Here is a 27,962-nt window from a genome sequence, read left to right on the forward strand (position 1 = left end):
AGTGTCCTTTGATGGGGAAAAAGTGTAATCAGTGATTTGATTAATATTGTCAAGCCCTGGGTCAAGTCATTGTTTCATAAATCACTAATACAGTCTCAAATCATAAAGTTTTGCATCCAAAACAAGTCTCTGCACAAAAGACTAATAGTGGAAAAAATGCAAACCAGGGAAATACAAATAAATTTGTGTTAGGATATAATCATAATTTAAGGCACTATGTTTTTAGGTTAAATAATATAAATCTATTCTTGAAGCACAGGCAAACTTTCAGACCAACGACTTTTGAGCAGGGTCTGAAAAACAATTAGTCTGAATTAAATACAAGTTGAAGGTGGTGTCTTGCCCAGCACATGAGATCTAGCACATAACCATTAGAGGGAGCTAAAACATAACATTGGTCCCCATTCATACACGCTAAAGAAATGTCAATCTGCAATGAGCAATTAACATTAAATAATAATATACCAGTTTCTGGAAAAAACAACAGCAAATACTATCAAACAAGAACATGTAGTTAAATGAATATATGTAACTGAATATTATTGTTATAGTGTAAATATATCTGTATATCTATGCCCCAAAAATGTGTGAAATCAACTTAACATACTATCAGTGGATTCAGTTAATTTCAATTGAGAAATAAATATATACAGGAAAAACAAAAAGTTGTATACAGCATTTATGTACAAAAAATTGGATTGAAGCCCTGAATTTTTTTTAACTTCACCTGCCTCACTTGCATAAGGTCCAAGTGCTCACAAATTAATTTAAATTTTGTCAAGTCTGAAGTCATCAAATTTGTGACTCGAGTCCAACATCTTGCCTTGTAATGTCCACTAACAGCAGGCTGAAAGTTCCCTCCTCTTTTTTTAAATTTACCATATCATATCATCTTAGCTCCGCAGACTTGCTTAAATCCATGTCTGTCATCAAAATTGCTCTTTTTAGTAACTACAACTCTAAAAGTGTACAGATGTTTGGTCAAAGTGGATGAGTTTAAATGGGTTCACCCTTAATTAAAACTGTTAACTCCAATTAGAGAAAGATTTACAGTTGATGATCATTTTACTGTTATGATCATGGGCTATGATCACTCTGAGGTCTTTTGTCAGTGTTTAACAAAATGGTGTGCTCTTTAAAGTGTGAAAATTAATAAGTGGTCAGGTTTATGTGTTTGTAGTAGGAGTGGGTCAAATAACTCTTCTTGAACAGTTATTTTTAGCAAAGGGAGAAAATATTTTTGTACATCTTTTATCTTAACAAGGTCAAAGCCAAGCCCAAAAGTTTCAGTGTTTTTTTTCTTTAGTCTAAGTATGCTACAGACAATTCATGTGTACTCAAATAAAATCTAATATAATGGCGACTGACTACCTCTTACCTGTAGAGCTAATCATTAATCTAGATTCATACAGAGAGATAGAATGATAATACAAAGGGGTGGATCATTCAAAGGACAGTGAACGCCTCTCCACCAGCTGGCAGCAGCGGACCAATGAGCTGATCGGGGCGGTGTTCACTGTCCTGGAGAAAGAAGTATTCTTCCAGACACCGTCGCTGGTCGCCATTTTGAGCAGACCAACCTACCGACACAGATAGTAAGCTGGTGTTACGCAGCTTATTTATAACGTGTTTAGTATTTTAATTATAGTTTCGCTGATATAAGAATCAATGTCTCGATTTACCAATAATCGCGGCGGCCTTGGGATGAATTTCCAGCAACGTAGAGGCGGTGGGCCCGGCGGCCCGATGCGGGGTGGGTTAATGGGGAACCCACATTTCAGGAGCCATCCTTTCCAGAATCAGAACCAAAACCGGAGGGGAGGAAATAATAACTTCAACAGAGCGCCGAATCAGGGACCACAGACCCCCCAGAAGCCACCACAGAACCAGCCAATTATCCCTCCGCCAAGTCCTGGCCCGGCTCTCACCATGAAAGGCCCGGCGCAGCAGCAGCAGCAGCAGCAGCAACAACAGCAGCAGAAACCGGCACAGCAACAGCAGCAACAACCGGCACAGCAACAGCAGAAACCAACAACCCCTGCGCCTCAGCCGAAGATTCAGTCACCCCCGCCGAAACCTAACGTGAGCACACCTCCTCCTAACCAGGCAAACAAGAACCAGAACCAGCAGCTGAAGTCACCGGCAGGAAATGCTAACGGTCAGCAGCAGAAGCAGCCCCCACACCCGAGCCCGAAGTCGGGCCCCCAACTAGGCCAGAAGACAGGCCCTCACCAAGGCCAGAAGTCAGGTCCCCACCAAGGCCAGAAAACAGGCCCTCACCAAGGCCAGAGGACAGGGCTATCACCAGCAAGGCCTAGACAGGAGCCAGAGAAAAACAACGACGCAGCCCCGTCAGATGCAGCCCCATCAAAGGTTTGATATTGTTTAATTATAATACACTTTCGACTGTCAATGGCGTCGACAGGCATTGTTGTCCGCTAACGTTAGCTTATGCTGTACGAGCAGTATGTTTGATTTTAAACACATAGCAACCCGCATGGGCGGCGTTTGCTTGCATATCCTGAAATGCCTTGTCTCTCTGTGTCGCTACCCATAGCGGTGCATGCAGTCACAAAACACGCGCACCCTAGTTTATGCTCTTAAGCTGGCCGCCATTTTGTCCAACATCAGCACGGCCACACTAATATAAATTTAAAATAATCGCAAAACAAAGAAATTGTGGGATGTTATGTTATCTTTATACGACCACCATTTGTTTTCTTGACTTTATCGTTTACGCTAGTTCGCAGAAAGTCAGCGTCAGAGAATGTAGGTCAAGCGTTTCCCTTTGATCATCCCGAATGGGGGATGGGCGGTTTGTCTGGAATAAAGACATGGCTGAGCTTAACGTGAGCACGCAAACAAACGAAGAAATATCTGTATTTGAGCATGAGATAGCATTACAGTCTTGTGCTTTTTTTATATAGTCGACTAAAAATGTATTACCTAGTGTCACACAGATTTTAGAGTTTTAATATTGTAACGTTACTCAATCGACAGGAGTTTAAGGCAACGTTGTCCATGCTGCTGAAACCCGGTGAGAAGACATACACCCAGCGATGCCGTCTGTTCATTGGGAATCTGCCCAACGACATCACAGAGGAAGATTTCAAGAGGCTGTTCGCAAAATATGGAGAGCCCAGCGAGGTCTTCATCAACAAAAACAAAGGCTTTGGTTTCATCCGATTGGTAAGACATTGCACCCTTTAATGTATCCATGTGTAATAAAGAATTTCTGTTGTGTTGGAGCTAAGATAATTACTATAAATCTGTAAGGTACAGATTTACATTCTGTCTATAATATTTTATCCGTAGTGAAGGCATACAGCTAGCAGTTATTTCTTTTCTGCCTAAATGTCTAGCTTGTTTCAAGTCAAAATACAATAAATTGTTGATGTGGGTAGAAAACAATGCTTATCAGTACTTCTAAATTCGATTTCTTCAGGAGTCCCGTGCACTTGCAGAGATCGCAAAAGCAGAGTTGGATGACACACCAACAAAAGGCAGACCCCTGCGTGTCAGATTTGCCACACACTCTGCAGCTTTGTCTGTGAAGAATCTGTCACCATTTGTTTCAAACGAGCTCCTGGAAGAAGCTTTCTCACAGTTTGGAATGGTTGAGAGGGCCATTGTCGTTGTGGATGATCGCGGGCGCCCCACAGGCAAGGGCATTGTCGAATTTGCCTCCAAACCTGCAGCTAGAAAAGCCCTGGATCGGTGCAATGAAGGTGTCTTCTTGCTCACCACGTAAGTACAGTTGAAATTCAAAAACCACACTTTTGTAGATTGCACAATGAATTGACACACCTTCAGATAAGGTGATAGAAATCTATCGCTTATTTGTCTTGATTGTTTCCCCTTTTTAGGTCACCCCGGCCTGTCGTTGTCGAGCCTCTGGAGCAGTTTGATGATGAAGATGGTCTTCCAGAGAAACTGGCACAGAAGAACCCCAGATATCAAGCGTAAGATAATCAGTTTGTCCCCATCCATCTGTCTTTGTGGGGTTAAGTAGAGCTGTATTGGCTTTGAGTTGAATAAGGTTTATGCAAGTCTTACTGGAACAGTCATCCTTACTCCGCACATCATTTCCTTTATGCCATTGTTTTGTGAGTACCAGATGGTACACTGCGGATTTGTGGGGGGGGGGTTAAGGTTCGGGGATTGCAGCTGTTAAAAATCAATTTGTGTGGAGTGGCAGGTGTTCACTTATGTAAATTGAGGGAAGGAGGTAAAAGGAAATTCCCTGCAGCCTTTTAACCCCCACACTGGCAACTAGCACCAATGTCCATATTGCTTATTGTATGCAATATCCTACTATTGGAATGATGAAATCATAATATTTAAATAACTGTAGTAAAATGCTGGTTGGTTTGTTGATTTTGTCTACAGAGAGCGCGAGGAACCTCCCCGTTTTGCTCGCCCCGGCTCTTTTGAATACGAGTATTCTAAACGCTGGAAGTCTCTGGATGACATGGAGAAGCAGCAGAGGCAGCAGGTGGAGAAGAACATGCGCGAGGCCCGTGAGAAGCTGGAGAGTGAGATGGAGGATGCGTACCATGAGCACCAGGCCAACCTGCTCAGACAAGGTAAGTTTAGTGGTGGTGTTGTCAGGCTTGAAAAAGAAACAATGGCGTACAGCTGTGCAACAATGACAAGTGTTGGTTTCATGTTTTCTTTCAGATCTGCTCAGGCGACAGGAGGAACTGCGGCGCATGGAGGAGTTGCACAGTCAGGAGATGCAGAAGAGGAAGGAGATGCAGCTCAGGTATTTATGTTCATTAGAATCCTATTCGGATGTTGGTCATCTGGTCGTCTTCTCACAAACACAATATGCCTTCCATTGTTCTCTTTTGAGTAAATACAAATGAAATCCGATTTGTGAATATTATTGCGAAACTTGGATCACAAACATGATTTATATTTTCCTCTTTGTAAACAGACAAGAAGAAGAGCGCCGCCGGCGGGAAGAAGAGATGCTACGCAAGAGGGAGATGGAAGAGCAGATGCGCCGCCAGCGTGAGGAGAGCTACAGGATGGGCAACTTCATGGATGTGAGTTAACCTTAATTTTAAAATACAAGATTGTTACATTAACAGTTAAGTATAATATTTGATCAATATCTGTCTGGTTTGATATTTAACTTATTTTATGTATTTTCTGTTACAGAGGGAGAGGGAAATGAGAATGAGTTCCAGTGGAACTTTGGGCATGAGTGGTAAGTTTTTCTGTAATTTCCAATGAAGTTGATAGGTTTCAATGTAGTGAGATCAAGGAGTCCCTAGTAGTTTTGTGTTTCCTGACATATTGTAGTGTTAAACACATTTTTTATTTAATTCCCAAATTTAAAGCTTTATTTACAAAACATACAAATGTCACATCTTGAGTTGAGTATAGAGAGCACAAAAATATCAGTAATTCCAGTGTGAGGTAATGTGTAATGTGATATTCCAAAAATAACCTACTATATAATTAAATTAGTAGTTCAGCATTTTGAGATAAATGTTTCCTTGCACTTACTGAAACTAGGAACAAAACATATTTTTGTGTTGGACAAGATAATAACAAAAAGGCGGCCACTGGCGTAAATGTTTGTCCCCTGTCAGGACAGACAGCACAATTGACATGAGTGAAAACAGCATCTGCTGACATAGCCCATGTGTACACAAATATAAATGATACAAAAATATAAAGTGATGATCTACTGACGGTCCCTCAGGACCTCTGTGCAGCCGACAATGACCTTCAGAGAGCTAGGGATGACAGACACATCGCTGTCAGTATGATAATAACATCAAATACACAAGTTCACTGTCAGCTGTGTCTGTGACAGGATAAATACCTTTTTAAATTACTATAAAAATGGCCGAAATACTGCTTCTTAGGCAACACCCGATGGAAAAGTCACACTATGCCGCTGTTTCAATCCCAGATTATATGTTTACAGTGTAGCATTATTGGGTCATCTTTATACTTTAACTTATTTAAATAGGCCACAGTGTACCAAGCAGGTTATATTTCTTTGGCCTTTTTGTGTAGACAACACCCATTGAAGTAGGCAGAATTCAACAAGAATATTTGATTTTTATGTGGCTAAAATATAAAAACTTGAAATAATTTTGGTACAGTACATAATACATTCAGGCCTCTTGATTGTGTGGCTCATTTTGGAAACCTAACATGTGGGCCTTGTAAAGGTCTAGTTTGGATATGTTTTAAACTTCCTCCAAGTCTGCTAAGAGAAGGTTTAGAAATCTTGCAGCTATTTATGAACCTCACCTGCTGAGGTAATTCCCAGTTTAGTATGTGCCCTAAATTGATCCTGTACCGTCTCCTCATAGGAGCACACTAAATTGCATATTCTTCAGGTAATAGTTTCTGCAAGAAAGTAGTGTTTTCATAAATTTCCATACCTAGTGTTAACACATAGTTAGGTTATAGTTAAGTTAGAGACATACACTACAGTTTGAAAGTTTGGAATTAGCTGTTATATTGATGTTTTTCTGCCTTTCCTTTTGATATTTGTTCAGAGAGATCTTTGTTTCCTGCTGCCCTTTCAGTCATCAGTCTGATTTTACTGTTGTACAGCATTATACTCCACGTACAAAACAAACCCCTCACACTAAAAAACATGCAGTTGGAAAGAAGCTTTCCTACAACCTAAAAGCATGAAAAGGTGTTCAATAATACAGAGTATATTGGTCCTCCTTGCTGCCTGACTGTTCCCAATCAAGCTTTTGTGCCAGGAGGTTCCAAACTTTTGAATTATAGTGTTGCCTTAGTTACCTAGCATCCAGTACCATCATTTTATCTAATATCTATCGAGCGTTAAATCCTCACTTCCAAATATGGATGTCCTCCTGTCCCCTTTTCTGCCTCTCCTTTTCTTTACTGCTGGTTGTGCAGACACAATGAAAATGTCAGAATCGACAACTTACTTTGCTAATTGGTAAAGGCAAATTTATCATCCTCACGAAAGTAGTTTTAGCAAGATCTCGTAATATCAGGATGGCACAGGCCACCAGTAAGGCTGCCTCAAACTTCCAAAGAAGAAGAAGTTGGGACAACCAGTGAAATTAGTTTGGGGTGTGGTCAAGGCAGAAAATTCTGTCAGGAAATGCAAGTTCACACCCAGGGCGCATCCCTCTCAACATCACAGAATTTCACTGAATTATTTATAAAGACTTATTTAGAGGCTCAGTAACTCTAGATATTTTAAACACCTCTCAGTATAACACAATTCAGTCCAGCGGCACCACAAACCTCAGCTTCCAACACGGTTTTTAACTTGAACCAGCATCTCTCTTAAACAGTTTCTGCAGAAACTGAGCTCTTTGAAAGTGGACATCTTGCAGAGCTGTGATTCCCTTTGAAATGACACTCACTAAACCTGACTGTGTGAATATATCTTGTTTGATCCTACTAAAGCAGCAAAGCCATCAGCAGCACTTTGTCTAAGGTGTACATTCAAGTGCACTGTATGTAATTGATCTAATGTTGTTTCTGTTAAGATATGTCCTTTGGTGGGTCCAACCAGAAGTTCCCCATGGGTGGACTGAGTTTTGAGGGCCAGCAGGGAATGGGATCCGCTTCAGGCAGCCTGATGGGCAAAGAAATGGTAACGTATCCCACTTTTTGGACGATCTGTAGTTCATATAGTTTGTGTTTGGCATTTATTTTTTGTCTGCGAGATTCCTAGCCGATCTTTTAGCATTACGGCCAGCTGGCAAAGCGGTTGGAAATTTATGAATGATTGGCGCTCCCAGCTGTCTTCGGGTCGCTGATTGTTGTATGTGACACATATCCTGCCTGCCTGATAGGGTTTCTTTCACTGGTATGCCAAGCCCCCTCAGTTACTTTGACCTCTTACTGCTTTTTAGCTAAGAAACCGTCAACCTGCACTAAAGCATAAGAACTTGCTCTCTCCAATGTGCTCTCTGACAGCTGTAGATAGACTTCAGTTGCTCTGCTCACTCTTATCACATCTTTTGTGTAGTGAACTGCTATTGCAAGCCCTGTCTCACGTGAGCTGGACAGGCACTTTTTCTTGACCAGAGGCAGCATGTCATCTAGCTTTTCCCTCAACTGCTGACAGTGTGCTCACTTAGTTATAAACAACTTTTTTCATACAGTGGTTGGAGTCTCCTGTATCGTCTGTCATGGGAAGAAGTTGTACATGAACAGGCAATGTGTATTTCTGTGTGGCAGTGTGAAATCCTGTGTGAAGCTCTTTTTGTGCTACAAGCCAATTTAAGACCTGAAGCAGGGGTGTACTTCATCTTCTGGACCAGCAACCTTTACCTTCTCAACATCTTTTTTTTTGGGTTATGAGCATTCATAATGCTTTTAGTGCAGGCTGACGGTATAAGATAGGGCTGGGTGAAAGTGATCACGATAGGGGATCTTGATGAAATTCATATAAAAAACGATTATAATCCTGGACATTTTTACTGGTCATGGATAGACCTAATAGCCTATCACACAGCTGAAATAATTGTGACAACGGCCAGTCAGTCTGCTGCCTCTCTTACCTGTGTTGCTGACTGTTTGCAAGAGGGCAGGGCCATGCTCCTCATACGCAGAGTGTGTCCACATAACTTCAGAGCAGACCCCACAGCAGAAGGGTTAAAATAGACTTCAGAATATATTTTACTGGAGTCAACAATGACACTGCTCAGTATACATCAGTAACAAAAGGAAGACTGTGTGATCAATTCATCAAACATTTTTAATAAGCAAAACACAAACTTGCAGAATGGTGATGTGTTCTTCTCTTCTGCCCGCATTAACTTGCTTTAAGCCGCACCTGGTTTGTCTTGCATGACAGTGCTTGTTATATCTAAGTGCTATTTGTGAACTACATAGGTAACACAATGCCATTGGATTGGTTAAGGTATCCCAAATACACCTAAGCGCAGAATAAGACAAATTTGCCTTCAGCTGATGCTAACAAAGACGGAAAAAAGTTATCATGATCACATTTTTTGCCTTATCGCCCAGCCTTAGTTAAGGCATTACATCTAGAAAACAATATTCAACGCATCAGGATTAACTGATGGGGGCAGGCAAAGCTTTGTGATGATTTGTATCTGGGATGACATTGGTGAATACTTGACGAAGCTTCAGGTCAATGCTTCTGGCAGGATTGCAGTACCAATGTTTGGTTGCAGCCTGGATTACAGTTGACTGTAAGAATGGCAAAACGTGGTTTAACATTGTAGGCAAAACGAATGAAGAGCATTTCCATAACAATTAACTTTTTAACGAAGCTTTGAATTTCAGATCAACGCTTGTATTTGCTGTGCAGTGTATGTTTCACTGCACTGAGCTACGTGTTTGAAGAAATAATGCACTTCACATTGTAGCTTATGAAAAATCAAGTTTTTTGTACTCATGCTTATAATAGCATGTTTTAATTATTTAGTCTTTGGTTTTAAAGCACCATTTATTTAAGTTATTGTAGAAAAGACTTTTTTAGGAGCTGAGAATGTTTGAGGTTCGAGCTTGTTGGCAGTGCTGATGTTAGCAATGCATCATTTTCACATCATGATGAGGATAAACCTTGATACACTGCAGTTCTATAGTTACATCTGAATGTTTAGGTCTTTGATAATTTAGTAGGATGAGCAGATTGATGCAGATCCATTTCAGGATATATTTATTTTATATATTCTTTCTATTTTACTTTGTATGTGGTCTGCTCTTACCATGTTGTTTGCATGTTGTAAATGAAAGCCTCCTCCTCTGTTGGTGGTTTGGCTTTGAGAAATTCAGTCTTTCTCTCACTTTTCTAGTTTCACAGATTGTGTCTGAATTGGCATGTGAAGTGCTCATTGGTTAACAAATTTACTTCTTGAAGGGTTGAAATGGTTGTACCTAATATCTTGTCTAATGTTCAGGCTACATTTAACTGTGCCACTATTCGACAGATGTATTTTTGGTACAGTCCCTCTACTTAAGATTTTGGTCACATTTGGGACCTTAAGATAAGTTTGAAGTTGTGTCACTGAAGTGCCATAAGAGGTGCTGTGATAGCTGGACAGTAAATAAGTACCCTACAATATCTGCTCATTAAACTTTGGAGCTCACTCAGTTTAGTCTGAATTAAACAGAATGGCACTTAATTTTATATCTGTTTTCCAAATTTCCAAGAAAACACGAATATCGCCTGAAATAAAATAGGAATATAAAATCATTTAGCACTTATTTATAACCTTTTTCATATGTTTTACATGTAAATATTTAAATAAGTGCCTGTATCAAAAGGTTTATCTGCTGATACATTCAGTGATCTCGAAGAGGAAAATATCGCCAGCACGTACTAAATGGCTAAATCTATGAAGTAATAAGGCTAGGCTATAGGTTAGTCTTGGCATGCACTGGAGAGACCATTCTAGGTAGGCACTGACTAACGAAAGCATTACCCTCTCTTCCTTTTCCGTATGTAACCTGTGGCACCTGTGGATCTTCATATTGGAACGAACGGTTTCTTCGGATGTGTCTCCTGCTGGTTTTGTTGTATATCTCACAATATAAAACAAATCGCCTCTATTGCCGTACCTTTTTATACACCTCCACATGGACATGAACTGTGTGCTTGCGCACTGAACCCATACATTACATACCCATACATTTGCCTCCCTGGCAAATTGACCCCCACAGCGCAATGAGCGCTTTGCCCAGGGTGGTCCCAGGGGAATGGGTCCTGGTAGTGCTGGGTACGGCAGGGTCCGTGAGGAGTTTGATGGCCCTGCTAAGAAACCCCGTTTTTAAATGCTGCTCTATGATCTTCCCAGCAGCACCATTTGTATAGATTCTCCACAACAAACATGTTGACTCAGATTTCTTGTATTTAAGTTTAAATTGTTGCTACATTTTAGCCTTACATTAACCCCTTTTATGACAAAGTCAATATTTTCCTTTTTTATTTTGTATTGTCAGTAGCATAGAAATATGGGACACCCTCGAGTGATCCGTTAGTTCTTTCTGACCGATGTATAATTTTCTTTTCTAGATGTATTCTGCTCTGTGAGTCGCCGTGAAGTGATAACTGTAACAACTTTCTCTACCTTCTATGGCTGTGTTTTGTGCCATGCATTTGGAATCAAAGCATGTATTGAAATAAAGACACATTGGTTCTATCAGGACAAACCGTTAACATTTATTCCTAAAAGCTCCAACACACAGTACGTTTGAAAACCAACCACCTACCAACGATTGGTTATTTGTAAATAATGTGGATACATCTGCCACATTAGGTTTTAAAGGGTCTATGTGTTATCTCTGCTGCAGTCCTGATCTCTAGCATTATGTGTATAACACCAAAAACACAGCACGTTTCCCCCCTTGAAGGCTTGCTGCAAAAGCCCCATGCCTGTCCTTTGCTTCTTTATTTTCTTGTCAAATTCAGATAACCAGATGACACCCTCACAATCAGCATTTTCAATAAAATGCCAGTGATTATCATACTTCTAACAAAGGAGTAATTAAGTGGGGCATATGTAGTGCAGGATGTCGCTAGTAAGACAGTATCTGCTAAGAAGTCTCCAGACTGGACCGCACCCAGCACTTTCAATTTATTTAATGTTTAATACACAACTTTGCAGTTTCTCTCCTCAAACACCATGTTCAGTGGAAATAGTTGTCTCTTTCTGGTAACATAAAAACTTTTCAGCTTTTTTAAGTGGCTGCACATAGTTGAAGTGTTTTTCATCCATTGGTATTCAGCTTTTACAGTCCCTTTCAGGATGGCAGAAATACCACATAAATCCTTTAAGAAAGCTTGTGGTAAAGTGTCAAAGAGGTTGTGGGTAGCCAAGTGGATACACACAGGTCTTCTTCTGAACACATGCTTATATCACGTCCTCAGTCTTATCACACACAGTCCACATTAGTGTGTCTTGTGATCATGTTTGGAGGCTATAGACTACGTTTACATGCAATCCAATAGAAAAATGTAGATAATACGACTAGGATGACAGCGCTCACCCTTGTGTACCTTTTTTGTTAGCAAATTATTGAAAATGGATTGCTGACTTGAAGCCTGCACTCCTAGTTACTGTTGCCACCTTCTTAGCAGCAAATGGGCTGTTTGTTTTATCAACAGATGAAATCTCATCACAATTTTAAAACTTAATCGAGCTCCTGAGGTACAAGTTATAGTTTTAATGACATGGTTTGAGTTGTATTTTTCTTAATGGCCCCTGTGCGAAAGTGCCTCACTGTGTAGATGTTGGCCATGTATTTAAATGTAGAACTGTAGTTGCAGGTGAGCAAATAAGAGGCCATTTACCTGCCTCCCCAAAGGCACCCTGTTGCTGTGTACAAAATTAGAAAGATGAGCTTTGATAAACCTGCATGTAAACGTAGTCACATCAGTTAAGTTCGAGACTCCTTTTTGGTTACAACAGAGGTGAACAGTTCGTATGTTAAAGGAACACAAAAGGTAGTGTTTCCTGAATTGACAAACTTTTATCTAAATTGAATGTTAACTCTATTTTACTCTGTTGGCATGAGTGAATCTGCCTTTGAGTGACTGGCAATGGACTCAGTTGGACTTGCTAATATGTGTTGAAGGCATAAATAACCACCAGAATCTAAAGCATAGATATATCACATTTGTACCATCTTTGGATGAAAAATAGCAGCCTTAACTTATTTTTCCAAAAAAAGAAGAAAAGAAAGGATTCACCCCTTCAAGAAAAAGTCAGAGTGACCAGTTCTGAAAGTATTTTAAATGTTTGCTTGTAATTCAAAGTTTTTACACAGTCATGATTTTAATAGAGCTACACGACACTAACATGATTCAGCAAGTGTTGCCAGTATTGGAAAATAGATATAAATCCCACACTTGCACAAGTTCTGTACTTTGTACAGTGGTGAAGCATTCATTGTGCCGGACCTGTAAGAAGACAAGAAATCCAGAGTTTCTATTCTATTCCATGGCTGGGAAGTATAAGCAAGATACATTGCATCAGTTCCTCTTGTACTGCAGTGGAATATGTGGCAGGACATGCTGACATTCTCCAGTTTTTGAATTCCCTTTTATACCTTGTCATTCAACAGACGAAAGACTGATCATTCTTATTGGTTTCAGTATGTTATACGGTTTTACACTGTGAATTGGTATATATTGTATATTATGTTGCACAGATACATTCTTACATGGCTGGTGGCATAAACCAACATGGCTGAAAGAGCCATGTAGTTAAGAGCTTACTGTCACACTTCAGTACAGCTGAGGACGCAGTGCTTTCATTTCGTTATTTTCCTCAGATCTGGTCCCAATCTGTTGTTCTCGCACTGCTTGATATCATTTTTTGGGGTACATTCATCAGTAGCCCGTTGACCAGCACTTTTCAGGAGACATGTTTTTGAATTGTAGTTACATTAATGTCATCGGCTGCGATATCACAGGACCCAAAGGCCCACCAACAGTATTGAAAGAAAACATTTAACAACCCCATTTATACACCTGTCATGGCTACTTCGACCCAGGACGCAAGTCTTCAAAACAGGAAACGTTAAAAGCAGAATTGAACGAGATCATTTAATTTCCATTTTTATCATTGTAATTGTATTTTTTCTTTTTTTTTTTCTTTTTTTTGAAATTCTGACGGTAGGTCTCCCTTTCAGTGACATTTGGATTACAGTAACTTGACACTAAATACTGTAAGTTGGTGAAAGGCCTGCTATATTAAGAAGCTGTCAAATTAACATTAAAATGTAGGGCTGTACCGAAAAATTCTAAACTTTGAAGCTTTATTCATAACATTTGAATGATACACGGCTTTGTTATTATTACATTAATTTATTTATTTATTGTAGTTATTTAATTTTGACAAAATATGGCAGCAGACACTTGAAGCTTCATTTGACTACCTTTAATAGAAGCTTCAAATGTATTAAAAAAAAAACAGAGACTCAGTACAGCCCTATTAACATGTTAATATGGAAGAAAACAAGTTTAAAACTTTGTTTAATCCTTCTGGCAACTGAAATTTACATTTTTTACTCTGCTGCCCAATCTGGCCCAATGAATCATGTCAGTACCTGTTAAGGTATTTTGACATCACTTTGGCACCTAATAGACTCTGGCTTGCCTCAGCAAGTGTTTCTCAGAGTTGTGTGGTAGGAGGAGATGGGCTGTAAAAGTGAGCGTAAGTATTCTTGTATTAATTACAACTCTTAAGATTGAGCATATTTTATCTTACTCTAAAGTGTAATTGTTTCTCTTGATTGTTATTGAAATGGAGAATATGCTGACTGATAAAGTAGGGCACTTGATCTTTTTTCCTAGTACTCTTGTGACTGACATTCTATGGTCTGTTGAAGATCCATTTACGTTATATGTCGTTGACGAGCTTGTCCTTTCAGCAGCACAGTTTTTAATACTGCTTACATTTTCAAGATGAATAGGATCAACAAGTGGCTTTTAGTGTTAACTCTGGAGTCACTGTGCAGTAGCCTAGTAAGAACATCGTGATGACATGAGCTCAACATTCTGTTTTGCTCCGTGGCCCCGCTGCAGCCCAAAACACTTTCAGTGGGTGGGAGTACCCGCCTTGACAGACGAACTCCTTCAGCCAGTCAATGGCGGACCACCACTAAACATGGGATTTGTACCAGGGGACAGTGTTGCGACAAATTTACCCACTTATTCACACCATCAGGATAAAGGCAAGAAATGTATTCAAATCTATTCAATTTCACTCCCATGCATCCTGCACAGAAAAATCACAGTCCACAGCTCCTATGCTGAGTCTCTCCCCCCTCTTGTAATATTCAGAGCAGCACTTTACAGGCAACAGTTGGGCTTGGGGCAGGTGCAGGGCGAGTGGCAGGGAGGACGTTGCTGACTCCTTTGTGATTCAGTCAAAACTGACAACCGTTAAACGATCTTATGCTACCAGTTTGGACAGGCAGAAAAGAGAAGTGGCACGATTAGGTTGGTTCCGAAAGTCCTGTAATTACACAAACTACCTACCCAATCAAGTGGCAGTGGAAGACCAGAGACCCATTGTGTTCTGTGGAGTAAAATGACTGTTTCTATCAATGGAGTCTGGTGGCTTTGGAGAGGGTATAACGTTGTGGCATCAGTTTCCTGTTGGAGAGGGCTGTCTGATGGCAAGGTAAAGCTGTGAAAATATTATAAATATAGTGTGCACCTAAACTATTGTTGCTTTGTTTTGTGGTGGTCATATTTTTATGCAGCCAAAACGTGTTTTGCTGCTACCCCAATCCACAGTCACCAGACTCCTTTGACAGAAACACAAGTTTGTCGGAACAATGGCAAAAACGTCTTATCCTACGAGAAACTTAATTGGTGTTATTGACTCTATTTCTGCAATAAAATCACTCACTGCTGTGTACACTTAACTAACTTTAGAGTTAGCACTTGTTGCTTTGGGAGAGGCCATGAACCGTTGTGCAAGCAACTGCCTGCATTTTAATTCATCAACTACAACACAGTCCCTGACTGCCTGGTTACAACTACAGTGCGAATCCCTGACTGGCCCAGATTGGGTTGGTTGGTTAATTTCTGTAACGTGTTAAGGGCGGCAGACACAGAGAGCTAAACAGAATGTTGCGCTCACATCATCAGGATGTTCTCACCAGGCCAATGAAGGCGTTCCCTTTTGTAAACAGTTAAGTGTCCAATGGGGGACTTTGGGCAGCATTTGGACCTATAACGGGATGATCACAGTGCACCATGTGGTAGTTCTTGGCATTTGTCTTATAGATGCCAATACATGGAAGTATGCAAGACAGCAAGAAACTTTAAAAGTTTCTAGCATTCCTCTTGTGCACAGTATGATAGTGTACTCTGCACAATAACTTAAAATATAAAGAAATAAAATTTGCTTTGTTAGAAATTCTCCTCCTTTAAATAGCACCTGAAAACCCTGTAAAACGCACCGGAAATGGCTGCAGAACAGAGGACTACAGATACTTGGTAATAGTCTTGGATATCATGGAGTGTTCATCTGTAATGTTACGTGTGTTTATGTACATTTTTTCTCTAACAGGTTTGACCAGCTTTACAGATTGTAAACTTGGGAGGAATTTGTGGCTGTATAGCCTGGACTCAGAAATGCTTTAGCAAAAAATCCTCAACAATGGACTCCTGTGCAAATGATCCTAGTAACACAACAATCAGGATGCCAACTTTGGCCAACACATTTGCCTGTGACTCAGTGTAGTATGGAGAGACAGTCGGGCAGGTATGCTGGATCTAGAAGTGTTCTTACCCTGTAGATGAAACAACATCAAGAAGAAGAAAAAGAAGAACGTGATTAAGTGGATTTTGAAAAACGTTTGTGCACTTTATGTTAAAAATGGAAACAACTTGATTTTACTCTAAATATCACTGAAATTCTCTCTGGAAGTTGAGTACTTACTTTTCTGAAAGTGACTGGCATCAACGAATGCCAAAATATTGTACTAAGCAGTCATTAACTTCAAGGTTGAATCAAATTTCTTTGAAGACATGTTGTAGTTGGATCATTAGCCTCGTTTCCACCAAACATTTTCGGTATGGTACCTTTGGAACTGAAAGTACCCTTCAGACATGGTACCTAGACCCTAGCGTTTCCACTGCAAACTGTACCTTTAAATGTGGGCAGGGTTATCATCACTCAATTCCCATCCAGCACTCACACTATTTCCTTATTACCGGTGACACAGATGGAAGTCTACACCTCGTTTACCGTCCGCAGAATGAGGCTGCACGCCGACATTTTCAGAACAAAATAAAACAGGCTGCAGTGAGAGTCTCCCTGCATCGGATGTTTAAAAATTGTGGGTTGCCTTCTCAGGCAAGCTCGGGGTTTAGTTTTGCCTTAGCCTGACGCTATGCAACACTTTAATTTTCTCCGAGTGAGGATTAGAATATATGCCGTTCACATAACCCAGCTGAAATTAGTACATATAAACGCTTGAAGATCCACAATCAACGGACTGCAGTGTTCAGGGCTCCACCTTTCAATACCAGATCTGTGTGCTAGGCACCCTAACACAAGGGGTACCAAAAATGGTAACGGTTAGTAACGGTTCCATTGGTACCATTCACAACTTTTTACAGTGGAAATGGGGAAAAAAAGCATATCGAACTAATCGTATCGTAACGTACAGCCCGGTGGAAACGGGGCTATTGCTTCTGTTGTGGGAATGGATGAGCCCATCGCTTCTTCACCAGATTGTGTTTGTGGATCAATACTGACATTTATTTATTTTTTTATTACAGCCTTAGAATAAACAGTAACGCAACATTGAACCAGCTTTTGTATTTACTTTGCCAAGCTCAGTCATGATAGTTATTCCAGATTCCGATTCGGGATGGCTAGTTCACACGTGTTCATTTTGTAGATTACTCATTTTCTTTAATATAGCAACAAATTCAGCTAAGATTATGGTTAAAATCATTTCTTGGTTAAAAAAAAAAAAAAAAAGTACACATTTGCTCAAGTTTATGCTTCATTGCTTATAGTCTTCTCTGACTTTATGGAGTCTTACAAGGAGAATTTAGTGCAACAGAAAAAGGAAACCCCTTTGGATTCACTTCAGTTGTGTTTTGTCCAGAGACTGTTTCTTGACTAAAATGTAACCTCTTGAAGAGATTATGTTAATGAATGGAAAAACTAGAGGCAACTCAGATGCCTGCCAATACTTCAGAGTTAGTAGACAATTTGATATTATTTAAAAGTGTGTGTGTGTGGGGGGGGGGGGGTGCTAATATTCGTTTTTGTAAATTGTGTTAGGCATATAATCAGGAGACATTATTATGCTAATTTAAAGCTTTGCTAGTCAAAAGTGATCATCCGAGACATTCTCCTCTACACAGCATTTGAAGAAATAGTATGAGTGCTCGTTAACATGACCTAATTGTAAGCTTTAAAACTTGAAATGTTATGTCTGTGTCTATGTGTACAATTTGTTTTTCTTTAACAGGTTTGACCAGCTTTAAAGGTGTTGGACTGTGAGAAGGAACTTTCCAAACCAAGAAATTCAAAGTCTGTAGCTTCTTCTCTTTTGCTGACGAAACACTGTCACTCTTCAGGACCAAATGGCACCTACTTAAAGAATATTTAAATTTGCAATTGATCATGATAGGTGGTAGCTCTATAGCTTGGACAGTAGCTTGCGAAGTTGGAGGACAAAGATTTTAACATTTGGCCATTCTTCTAGCACACGTAAAGAAGATTTAAGTGACTGTGCCAAGAACACTACGCTGGCCCGACAGCAGTAGAACATTCTTGCGTTGTTATTGGAGTTAAAATGGAAATCAAACCATCGATACTGACCGTTCTGAGACAAGTTTATAGTCGAGATTTGTTTTAAGGGCAGCAAGCACCTTTAACAGGCTACACAATCACTATGTTACAGAGGTTTGGAATGGGTTTTTTAACTTACCAACTCATTTTGACTTCACGTTATGAAACTTGAAATGCCACATGCATATTTATGGTAGTATACGTCTAGCTGTGCACGTACTTCTCAGCTCTGCATGCACCAGTGCATGTAACATGGTACAAAAAGTATGATGTGCAGTCTTACCAACTCGAATACTGACTGTGAAACTCATGCATTTGAGACTTTTCATAGGCTCTCATTCGTCCATTTTCTCACGCAGTGAAAAACAAATTTATAATGCCACTTTGCAAAAAAACCCCACTGTCAACGCATAAATATAGACAAGACAGAGTGACACGTATCAACAGCAGCACCATGAACAATACTGCAGTCAAGCCAGTCGCGGCTGTGATTTTGATGCACGTCTATTTGTGCTGTTACCATACTTGTATCAGAGAAAGACTTGCATTTAAGAAATAATATATTAGACATCATAAATTAAAGAAGGCTTTTTGAGTATGTGATGTCACCAAAGAAGTCCAAATATGATAAGAAAAAAAAAGTTTTCCTCATAGGTTTGCTTAGAGGCTGCTAAAAATGTTATTCTGACCTTATAAGATTCGAAATAGTTTGACTGCGCATTACTGTGCAAGGAAAGTCAGCTCAAACAATATTCTGACATATTGAAACTATCCTCAGTTTTAAACTATATGGTTTCCAATATCAATGTGCTGAAATTTTCATCCTAATCCTGTTAAGGGTGGCCTTGCAAAGACCATGTAAAATGTGAAATAATACACATTCAAAACGAGGGGAAAAAATGTTGCAGCAGTCGATTTTGGATAGTTTTTTTCAATTGGATCTGGTCGTGGCAGAAGTGCAGAGAAAAAAGAGCAAATACACCAAATGGTGCAGTAAAAAGGGCAGGCAACAAAACTTGGTGCCTGTACTACTCTTGACTTTGTTATAAGAGTAAAAATAGTAACCAAAGCTCTGACACTGACGCTCATACAAGTTCAGAGTCAGGATCCTTTAAAAGATGGCACCAATAGCACTTCAGAAATTACACATTACTAGGGATGGGTATTGTGAGGACTTTATTGACACTGATACTGACACAGATACTGATACTTAATGACTCTGAAACATATTGATGCCCTTATTGATATAACTTATTTTATCACTAGTACTCTTTTGCGGCTACAAGTTTAGCTGTTTCCTGTGTATATTGAATGAGGCATCTGAAAATTAACAAAGCACAGTGGTTTCCGTGACGTGAGAAAAAATTACAGTCGTGCACTTTCACCATGGATTTGTGGCTTACAATGTAGCATTATTAAGAAACATAATAGTACATCCCTTGGATGCATAGATAGTGAGTTGACTATGTCATTTTAGATTTTAATGCATCAGGGATGCATCATGTACTTAGCAACATTACTGTAATCGCATGATGCCGGCAGCTTCGTCATCAGAGGGGCACAGTTGGGGATTTGTAAATGCCAGCTGTGTTTATAATTAGATAACAATAAATTTCATACTGATAGCAGCACAGTTGGTCCAGACACTTTAAGATGCTGACCAGTCAGGAACTGGTACAAATTTAGTATTGAACCTGGATACACATCCCTTCATATCACTGTATTAAGTTTATTGAAAGGCAGTAGAGTACACTTAACAGACTACACAGTAACTATATTAGGTTCAGAACAGTGATGCCCTTAAGTACCAACATATGGAGCTACATTAGGGTCAGATGTTTTGTACTTGAAAAAATAAAATTTGAAACTGAAAATTCATGTGTTGATCTTGAATTTTGAAAAATACAACAATGTATTTAAAATAAAAATAAGTATATGAAACGGGGGTTTTTTTTTTCAGGTTAAATATAATTTTGATTCACTTTGGTAATTCTTTTGAATGAATAATTTATTTTCACTTTTCACTTCCATATATATTTTAACATTTGAGGTCTTATTTTTTTCAGTTGCATGTTTTATCTTTTCAGATTCAAATCTTTTTTTTTTTTTTTTTTTTTTTTGTTCAGTTTCAAATCTGTTTTTTGAGTTTCAGTCTTTTGACCCTGATGTGGCGTGGGGGGTGTGGCATCAACTGAAGGGTGTAGAATCATGAGTGACAGTGCCTTCAGGGAACGTAGGAACTAAAAAAAAAGTATGACTCAACACTTATATACACCATATTCATGTGATTGGCAGTGTAAAAATTGATGCCAGTGACAAACTTCCATTTAGAAATCTGTTTTAGACAGTACTGAACACCAATTGCGGTATAAGAGCGATAAATTATGCCAGATTTTGCAGATCAACAGCCACATTTTAAGTGCTGATATGTCCGATTTCCACATAGCACTGTGAACACAGCGTAGTGTCCACTTCGCTTGCGATGCTGGCGTCTGGTTGGTCGGGTCAATCTGCTGGAGCCCATACATCCAGCACACAGGTGAGAAATGTTAACTAAGTTTTGGGAAATCATAACAAATATTAAGGGGTCGTTTTTGTGACAACATACTTTTTTTTTGTGACGTCTTTTAAGTGGAGAATTTGTCAGAGCTGGAAAGTGTGATTGTCCACAGCTCCATCATCACGGCCCTGTTGATGCTTCCTCATCCAGTAAACGTGTCCCCTGGATGAAACCTTTGAGCTTGGGGAAAAGGAAACAATCCTAAAACACCTCCCTACTTACCTGACCTGGCTCCAGGTGATTTTTGTGGCACCAGGTAAGTAGGGAGGTGTTTTAGGATTGTTTCCTTTTCCCCAAGCTCAAAGGTTTCATCCAGGGGACACGTCTGGATGTGGAAGCATCAACACGGCTGTGATGATGGAGCTGTGAAAATGTGTGTTGTCACAAAAATGACCCCTTAATATTTGTTATGATTTCCCAAAGCTTAGTTAACATTTCTCACCTGTGTGCTGGATGTATGGGCTCCAGCAGACTGACCCGACCGACCGGATGCCATCATCGCAAGCAAAACACTATGCTGCATTCATAGTGCTATGTGGAAATCGGACATATCAGCACTCAAAATGTGGCTGTTGATCTGCAAAATCTGGCATAATTTATCGCTCTTATACTGCAATTGGTGCTCAGTACTGTCTAGAACAGATTTCTAAATGGAAGTTTGTCACTGGCATCAATTTTTACACTGCCAGTCACATGAATATGGTGTATATAAGTGTTGAGTCAGAATTTTTTTAGTTCCTACGTTCCCTGAAAGCACTGTCACTCATGATTCTACACCCCTCAGTTGATGCCACGCCCCCCACGCCACATCAGGGTCAAAAGTCTGAAACTCAAAAAACAGATTTGAAACTGAAAAAAAAAGATTTGAAAGTGAAAAAATAAGATTTGAAACTGTAAAAAATAAGATCTGAATCTGAAAAGATAAAACATGCAACTGAAAAAAATAAGACCTCAAATGTTAAAATATATATGGAAGTGAAAAGTGAAAATAAATTATTCATTTAAAAGAATTACCAAAGTGAATCAAAATTATATTTAACCTGAAAAAACGTTTCATATACTTATTTTTATTTTGAATATTGTCGTATTTTTCAAAATTCAAGATCAACACATGATTTTTTCAGTTTCAAATTTTATTTTTTCAAGTACAAAACATTTGACCCTAATGTAGCTCCATACCAACACACTTTGACGCCAGCATTAGAGTAAAACTTGAAAGCAACGCTTTGACAGTGACATTTTGTAAGTGAACTTCATAGTCAACAGACTACTGAGTAACTATAAAACTGATTTTCATAACCAAGGTGTCTGCTATTGCAACACATTTTGACTCCGTGTTATTGGACTAATAATTGACACCAACATGTCAAAAACAAAGATCTTAGTCAAGATTTGTTAAACTATTTTTAACCCCCTCATTATCAATATTTGTTGTCCTTCTGTGGAAAATTCCTGACCCTGAAAGCTGTTGGTAAAAACTGCTCTAGTGGACCAGACTGACCTCCTATTCACTAGCCTACCTGAGGCAGGAAGTCCCGTGCACCGAACGGTTGAAGAGAAGGGGGTCGGTTGTGCCTGTGTGCGTGTGCGTGTGCGTGTGCGTGTGCGTGTGTCTGTCATGTCTTTGGGTAAATGAGAGGTGTGTTAGCTGCTGTCAGCCAGCTTGTTAAAGACAGGCTGCCCCAGTCCACAGTAGAGGCTCTTCTCTGCAGTTGGGTTACATTGGCGATGAGTAGTTCTGCAGAAGTCAGTGGACAGTAAAGCCTGGACATGTTTGCACTGCAGCCAGAGGTATGCTTTCACAGATCAGCCGAACAAGTAAAGGTAAGTGTCCCATCCATGTTTATAATACAAGATGCACAGTTCTCCCATAACATAACTCTCTCCTCTGTTGCACCACGTCACAGCTCACGGTGACGTTTACAGGGCTTCTGGCATCACACTTACAAAGAATGGCATCACAGTGCAGATCTCTGTTCTTCAATCTTTTTGTGTGTGGATGTGGCAAGCATACTAGCCCGTGCAGTGTGTGTGTGGTTGTAGTACTTTGGCTTTCCTGTATGTATGCGTGAGAGGTGGACAGCTCAGTTGCTGGTTCAACACTACAGCTTCTCATCAGAGGTGTTGGACACAGTGCTGCTGTCGTACTGTGAGCACTAGTCCTTTGGTGCTTGAAGTATTCAGGCAAAGTGAAAATTTTAATTTTGTAATTTTAAAGCTTTAGAACGTTTAAATCTTGTACAACTATACATTCAGCATGTGCTGATTTCTTTGGTGATTTTTGCTGCACTTTTTTAATTTATATTGAAAAGTAATTAGCCTTTGTAACAGGCAGGTTGTGTGCGACAATGAACAGAAAACAAGTCTAACACAAAGCCCAACTCATGGATGACTTTTCCACTGTAATGCAAGTTTTGTCTTTGTGCTGCATTTCTTTTACATCTTTAACAATCGAATAGTGCCTCGTCTGATCAAAAACAAACAAAAAAAATACACAGAAAACAATTATTTCTGGTTTGATACCTTTTTAATAATTGTAAAACTTACTGCATAACGTAGATTTGAGCTCTTTCAGAAACGGTAGCACAAGTGTGCAGGCCAATTTAAAAAAAATTATTCAGACTATTTAAAGCAACTACAAGGAAATTACACTTCACGATAGATGTAACTGATGACAGAACAGGTCTTGGTTGTAACTCTCAAAATACGCTAATAATGACAAAATTTCACACAAAAAAGGAAAATCTCCCCTCCCTTTCTTTTAACTGGCCAGGGTAGCCCACTACTCACTGCAAAACTCGTAAATGTAAAAATGTAATGTTTGTGTGCTGTAAAATTTTGTCCGATTTTATGGACCCAGGGATGGACACTAAGAATAACTATAGAAAAAGTCAATCTTCTTACTGACTGTCCTGTTTGTGTAGGTCATATAGAGACATTAGTATTGAATTAATACTGTTACATCACCAGTTAATAACTGCTTGTAGTTGCTTTAAATGTTATAGAATTAAACTGCGTTGTGTAGACATGGCATTGACCTTGGTAACTGACAGAACTGTCTCCATCTGTCGTCACCTCTCCTGACTCTGTCTCTGCTGGTAAATTATCTACAAAAACTATAAACAATTATAGTTTGTGGCACTGGGTTGGGACGTCATTTCAACTTTGAAGTGAAGCATGTCACATAGTGCTGGGGTTGATCTGGGTGGGTTTGTAGGAAATGTAAATCCCTTTCAGTCTGTTTTTGTAATCCAATACTCACTGCAGTTTGATCCTTGGACAACCTTTGTGACTTATTGTGTTTGTTTATGGTGCTTGATGTGGATTTTTTTTTATTTCTCTTGAAAAATACAAATATTTACATTTACACTCATATCCTGAGTTCACGAGAAGCAGATCAAAAGACTTAAACAGCAGAGCATTTTTAAGTTTCTAAAACAATTAAACATCCATGAAAGTAATCTAGTGCTGCATACTACATGCTAAATCAGTATGTGTGACATACTGTGTACCAAATTAACATTTAGGTACGCCATTACCAGCAGACTGTTGATAATGAAGTACACTTTAGCAATACATCTTCTCTTCAGCACATGACCGTATCGATCACAACATTACCAGTCTGAGCTGCCCTTAAATAATTTTTTTTAATCACAAATGTAAATCAACTTTACCTCTTCCACTCAACGTAATATATTTTAGTTTAAAGTTGTTGATTTTTTCAGTATTGAATTGTTTATGTGAGCTGTTGATGCACCTTAACATCATTTGCCATCATTCATGATTATTTTATCTAACCGGTAATTAACAAACTTTCTAGCTGGCAGTTGACTATTGGACAGTCTGTAGACATGCAATGCGTTTTGAGGTGTTATAATATGTCAAGTAAGCTCACGTCTCATACTTATAAATTCTTGTTAATCTAGTTAACATCTGGGAATTACTCACACACACACACACACACACACAAATCTACACAATATCCAGTCGGATTGCTCATAACTCAAGCCGGCATCATTACCAGAATTGCAACATTATACTTCCTGCTAACATCACTCAAAGCATCATGGGAACAGTGGTTCCAAAGCTCATAGGTGATTAACCCTCATTGAAGTACTAAGTAGAAGTTACTTGTGTAGATGTTGAACTATCAGTATATTTTTCGACAGTGTAACAGGGCAACACCCTTCAAGAATACTGTGATCTTTTCCTTGAGTAGAGTACCACAGTGAAAATAAAAACTACAAACCTTGAAAACCTCTGATCAAAATTGATGGTTGTTGGTTTTAGGCTGAAGTGGTTTGTAGGGCAAACTTGCATACCAGACACAATATAAAGACTTATTATGCTCTTGAAAGAAAGGAAATGGACATACATAGTTCTTCTTTGAGGAAAAAACTTTGCAGTAGTACTGAACTCTATTGCTTCCTCTCCTCTCTCCTCTCAGTGCCTCTTCTTACCGCTCATATTTTGTCACTTTTCCTGTTAAAACCTGAATGCCCTGTCCTGCCAGTGATCAGCCACTCGGTGAAAACACAGCACATCCTGACTGGTGTTTTCTTTCTGTAGCTTGAACATAGAAGTTGTCTTGTAGCTGTGAAGGACCGTGAGTTTATGGTTCTCCCTGATCACCAGGGAACTACACTGTCCAGCCAATGCCATGAATCAAGCCCTGGAGGCTGTCAAGATGTATCTGTCTGCACTGTGATCCATTTTCTAACCAAGTCCTCAGTCCTGATTGGCCAAAATAATCTATGTCTCTGAGTGTGATGCCAGAATTACCCTTTTAGGCCTCATGTGGCCTTGTCTAAAAGGGCACTGCCCAAAGTCTGCACAACTGACGCTGAAAACAACCTCTTCTCTACAAGCTCTGTGGTGCAGCTCCCAGCTCTGTTTGGGGTTTTTGCAGTAACACCCCTGATGTGTCAGAACGAAGTCCAGCTTCACATGGCTTTGTAACAGGGAAACCGAAAACCCAGAGGTTTGCAACAGATCTCAACGTTGTTGTCATGAACTTGTCTCGTCTGCAGTTTCTAAACAAATGAGTCTACTTCAGGGTGCTGAGATGCCTTTTTATAATCTGTATTTAACTTTATCACACAACTCATTCAACATATTTGTTCTCACAATGACATACACATTGACTTGTAATGCATGTCCACATTTTAACATCGTAACCTGTATTTACAATTAAAACCTATGTTTGGTTTTCTTTTGAATCTCCACAGTTACCACCCACACAAACACATGCACACACAAAATATATACATACTCAGTGATGTACATGCTGTTTTATTAGGCTGGCACCCTCCAAGTAATTATGATATATAAAACAAACAAAAAAAAGTAAAGGTAGTTGAGCTGAGTAGTTCACTACCAGGCTCTCACTGTTTGTTTCTTGCCACAGGAGCCTCGACCAGTCGGAGGAGGCTGAGAGCCCACACCATTAAACCAGGGTAAGTTAATGAAATATGACGGGTGAGCTGCAAGAAGAACTCAGTCTTTTTTTAATCAAAATTGCGATGGGGTTAAAGAACAGTTGGTCTTACTTTTTGTTTCTTCCTTTGCAGGTGAAAATGAAGATTGATGTCTATTAAATGCCAGAGCTGCAGGAGACACCAGTGACAGAACTGTGCTAACAGCAGGATGACCTCCATGTTAGTCCCTCTGCAGATTATTTTTCAGACTCGGATGTGAAATGATGAAAAAAAAAAATGTTCCAAAGTTGAATAATCTCCACTAAAAACATTTTTTTCTGCTTCTTGCAGAGCTGCAGGTGGTGGAACAGATGCAGCACCAAGAGGCATCCAGCAAGAGGACAAGCAGTCTGCAGTCCAGAGGAGGGATGCACTGTTTTTTTTTTTTTTATTTCTGCTGTAAAGTTTTAATAATAAATAATGTGAACCTGACCATTGGTCTTTGTGTTTCCTACTTTGCAGATTATCGCCTGTCTATTTATGAGATGAGTTCATTTAAACCTGTTGTCTCACGAAGAAGCTTGAAGTTTCCAATTACCCGGTTGTTTCTCGGTCTGCCATTTTTTAGCTACTGGGGGTAGTAACTGCACAGACTGATACTCTTTAGTAACTGATCTCCCACTGGACCTTTTATTGTGTAAGAAATGCACACAATGGTTAACAGAGAGACAAATAATTTTTTATCCTTTGCCCTCAATTACATATGATATTTGTGAATTTAAAAGATAATTCTGCAAGTAGAGAAAGTCAGTTTGATTTGAGTTTTATCATACTACCATCTGGTTTTGTGTGAAACCTTTTTTTTTAAAAGATATTTTTATGGGCATTTTTTGCCTTTAATTGATAGGACAGCAAAGCGTGAAAGGGGGAGAGAGAGGGAGAGAGGGAGAGACATGCAGCAAAGGGCCACAGGCTGGAGTCGAACCCAGGCCGCTGCAGCAACAGCCTTGTACATGGGGCGCCTGCTCTACCACTAAGCCACCGACGCCCCTTGTGTGAAACCTTTGAATGAACTACAGCTTTCGTCTTACACTAAATACTTAACTTACCAGCTAGCCAGCTGGTTAGGTAACCTAGCTATGTTCCCCAAACAAATGAAATGTCATTTTACCTCGTGTTTGTATCAGCCTAGAAGTGGAAGAACGAGCCAACACCCATTGCTCTTGTTAGAATGTCTTGCTATAAAACACAGCTATCATAGGAAGATTATCAAAGCGAGATTTAGGGCATCACTGATGTGACTTGTGTAGTCCCTCTAATTAGAAATTTGAACAGTCTTGCACTGACAAACTGACTTTCTTGACTTGAAAAACTATCTTTTAAATTGTGCTGACAAATATTTAATTCATGGCACAATTCAAATGGGATCAAAAAAGTCATTTGTCTCACATTTTTTGGATAAAATGGTCCCATGTAAGTCCACCAGAGGGGAAGGGACTGTGCCTATCTATGGTTGATGCACTTTTTTTAGCCCCTTTCCCATTGCGCACCAGTGAGATGCAGTAATGCGCCACTGCAAAACACAGTCCGTCTCCATCCAAGCACCACTCAGAAAGTGATCCAAATTAGTCTACACCGAGTTTGAAGGAGAGACTGAATAAGTAAGAGATAAATAAAAGAAGTAACCACTATGAAGTTTCCACAGGTCTCCATGCT

At 39.5% G+C, this 27,962-nt stretch overlaps 1 protein-coding gene across 2 annotated transcripts; it reads left to right on the forward strand.

Moving 5' to 3' along the window:
- The first annotated feature begins 1,537 nt into the window (after positions 1-1,537).
- sfpq (splicing factor proline/glutamine-rich) lies at positions 1,538-26,738 on the forward strand. Of its 2 annotated transcripts, XR_007569220.1 has the most exons (12): positions 1,538-2,373; positions 3,001-3,189; positions 3,446-3,747; positions 3,867-3,962; positions 4,390-4,586; positions 4,681-4,765; positions 4,940-5,051; positions 5,167-5,215; positions 7,509-7,615; positions 26,237-26,285; positions 26,400-26,486; positions 26,598-26,738. XR_007569220.1 is itself a non-coding variant. In XM_050034901.1 (10 exons), exons 1-10 carry the CDS (start codon positions 1,669-1,671, stop codon positions 10,768-10,770), a joined length of 1,953 nt encoding a protein of 650 aa, XP_049890858.1. In that variant the 5' UTR covers positions 1,540-1,668; the 3' UTR covers positions 10,771-11,148. The 2 variants fall into 2 exon arrangements, 1 of the variants encoding a protein (XP_049890858.1); XM_050034901.1 differs by lacking the exons at positions 26,237-26,285; positions 26,400-26,486; positions 26,598-26,738 and adding an exon at positions 10,660-11,148 and having other exon boundaries at positions 1,540-2,373.
- The last annotated feature ends 1,224 nt before the right edge of the window (positions 26,739-27,962 follow it).

This window comes from Epinephelus moara, chromosome 22, assembly GCF_006386435.1.
Source record: "Epinephelus moara isolate mb chromosome 22, YSFRI_EMoa_1.0, whole genome shotgun sequence".
Lineage (NCBI taxonomy): Eukaryota > Metazoa > Chordata > Actinopteri > Perciformes > Serranidae > Epinephelus > Epinephelus moara.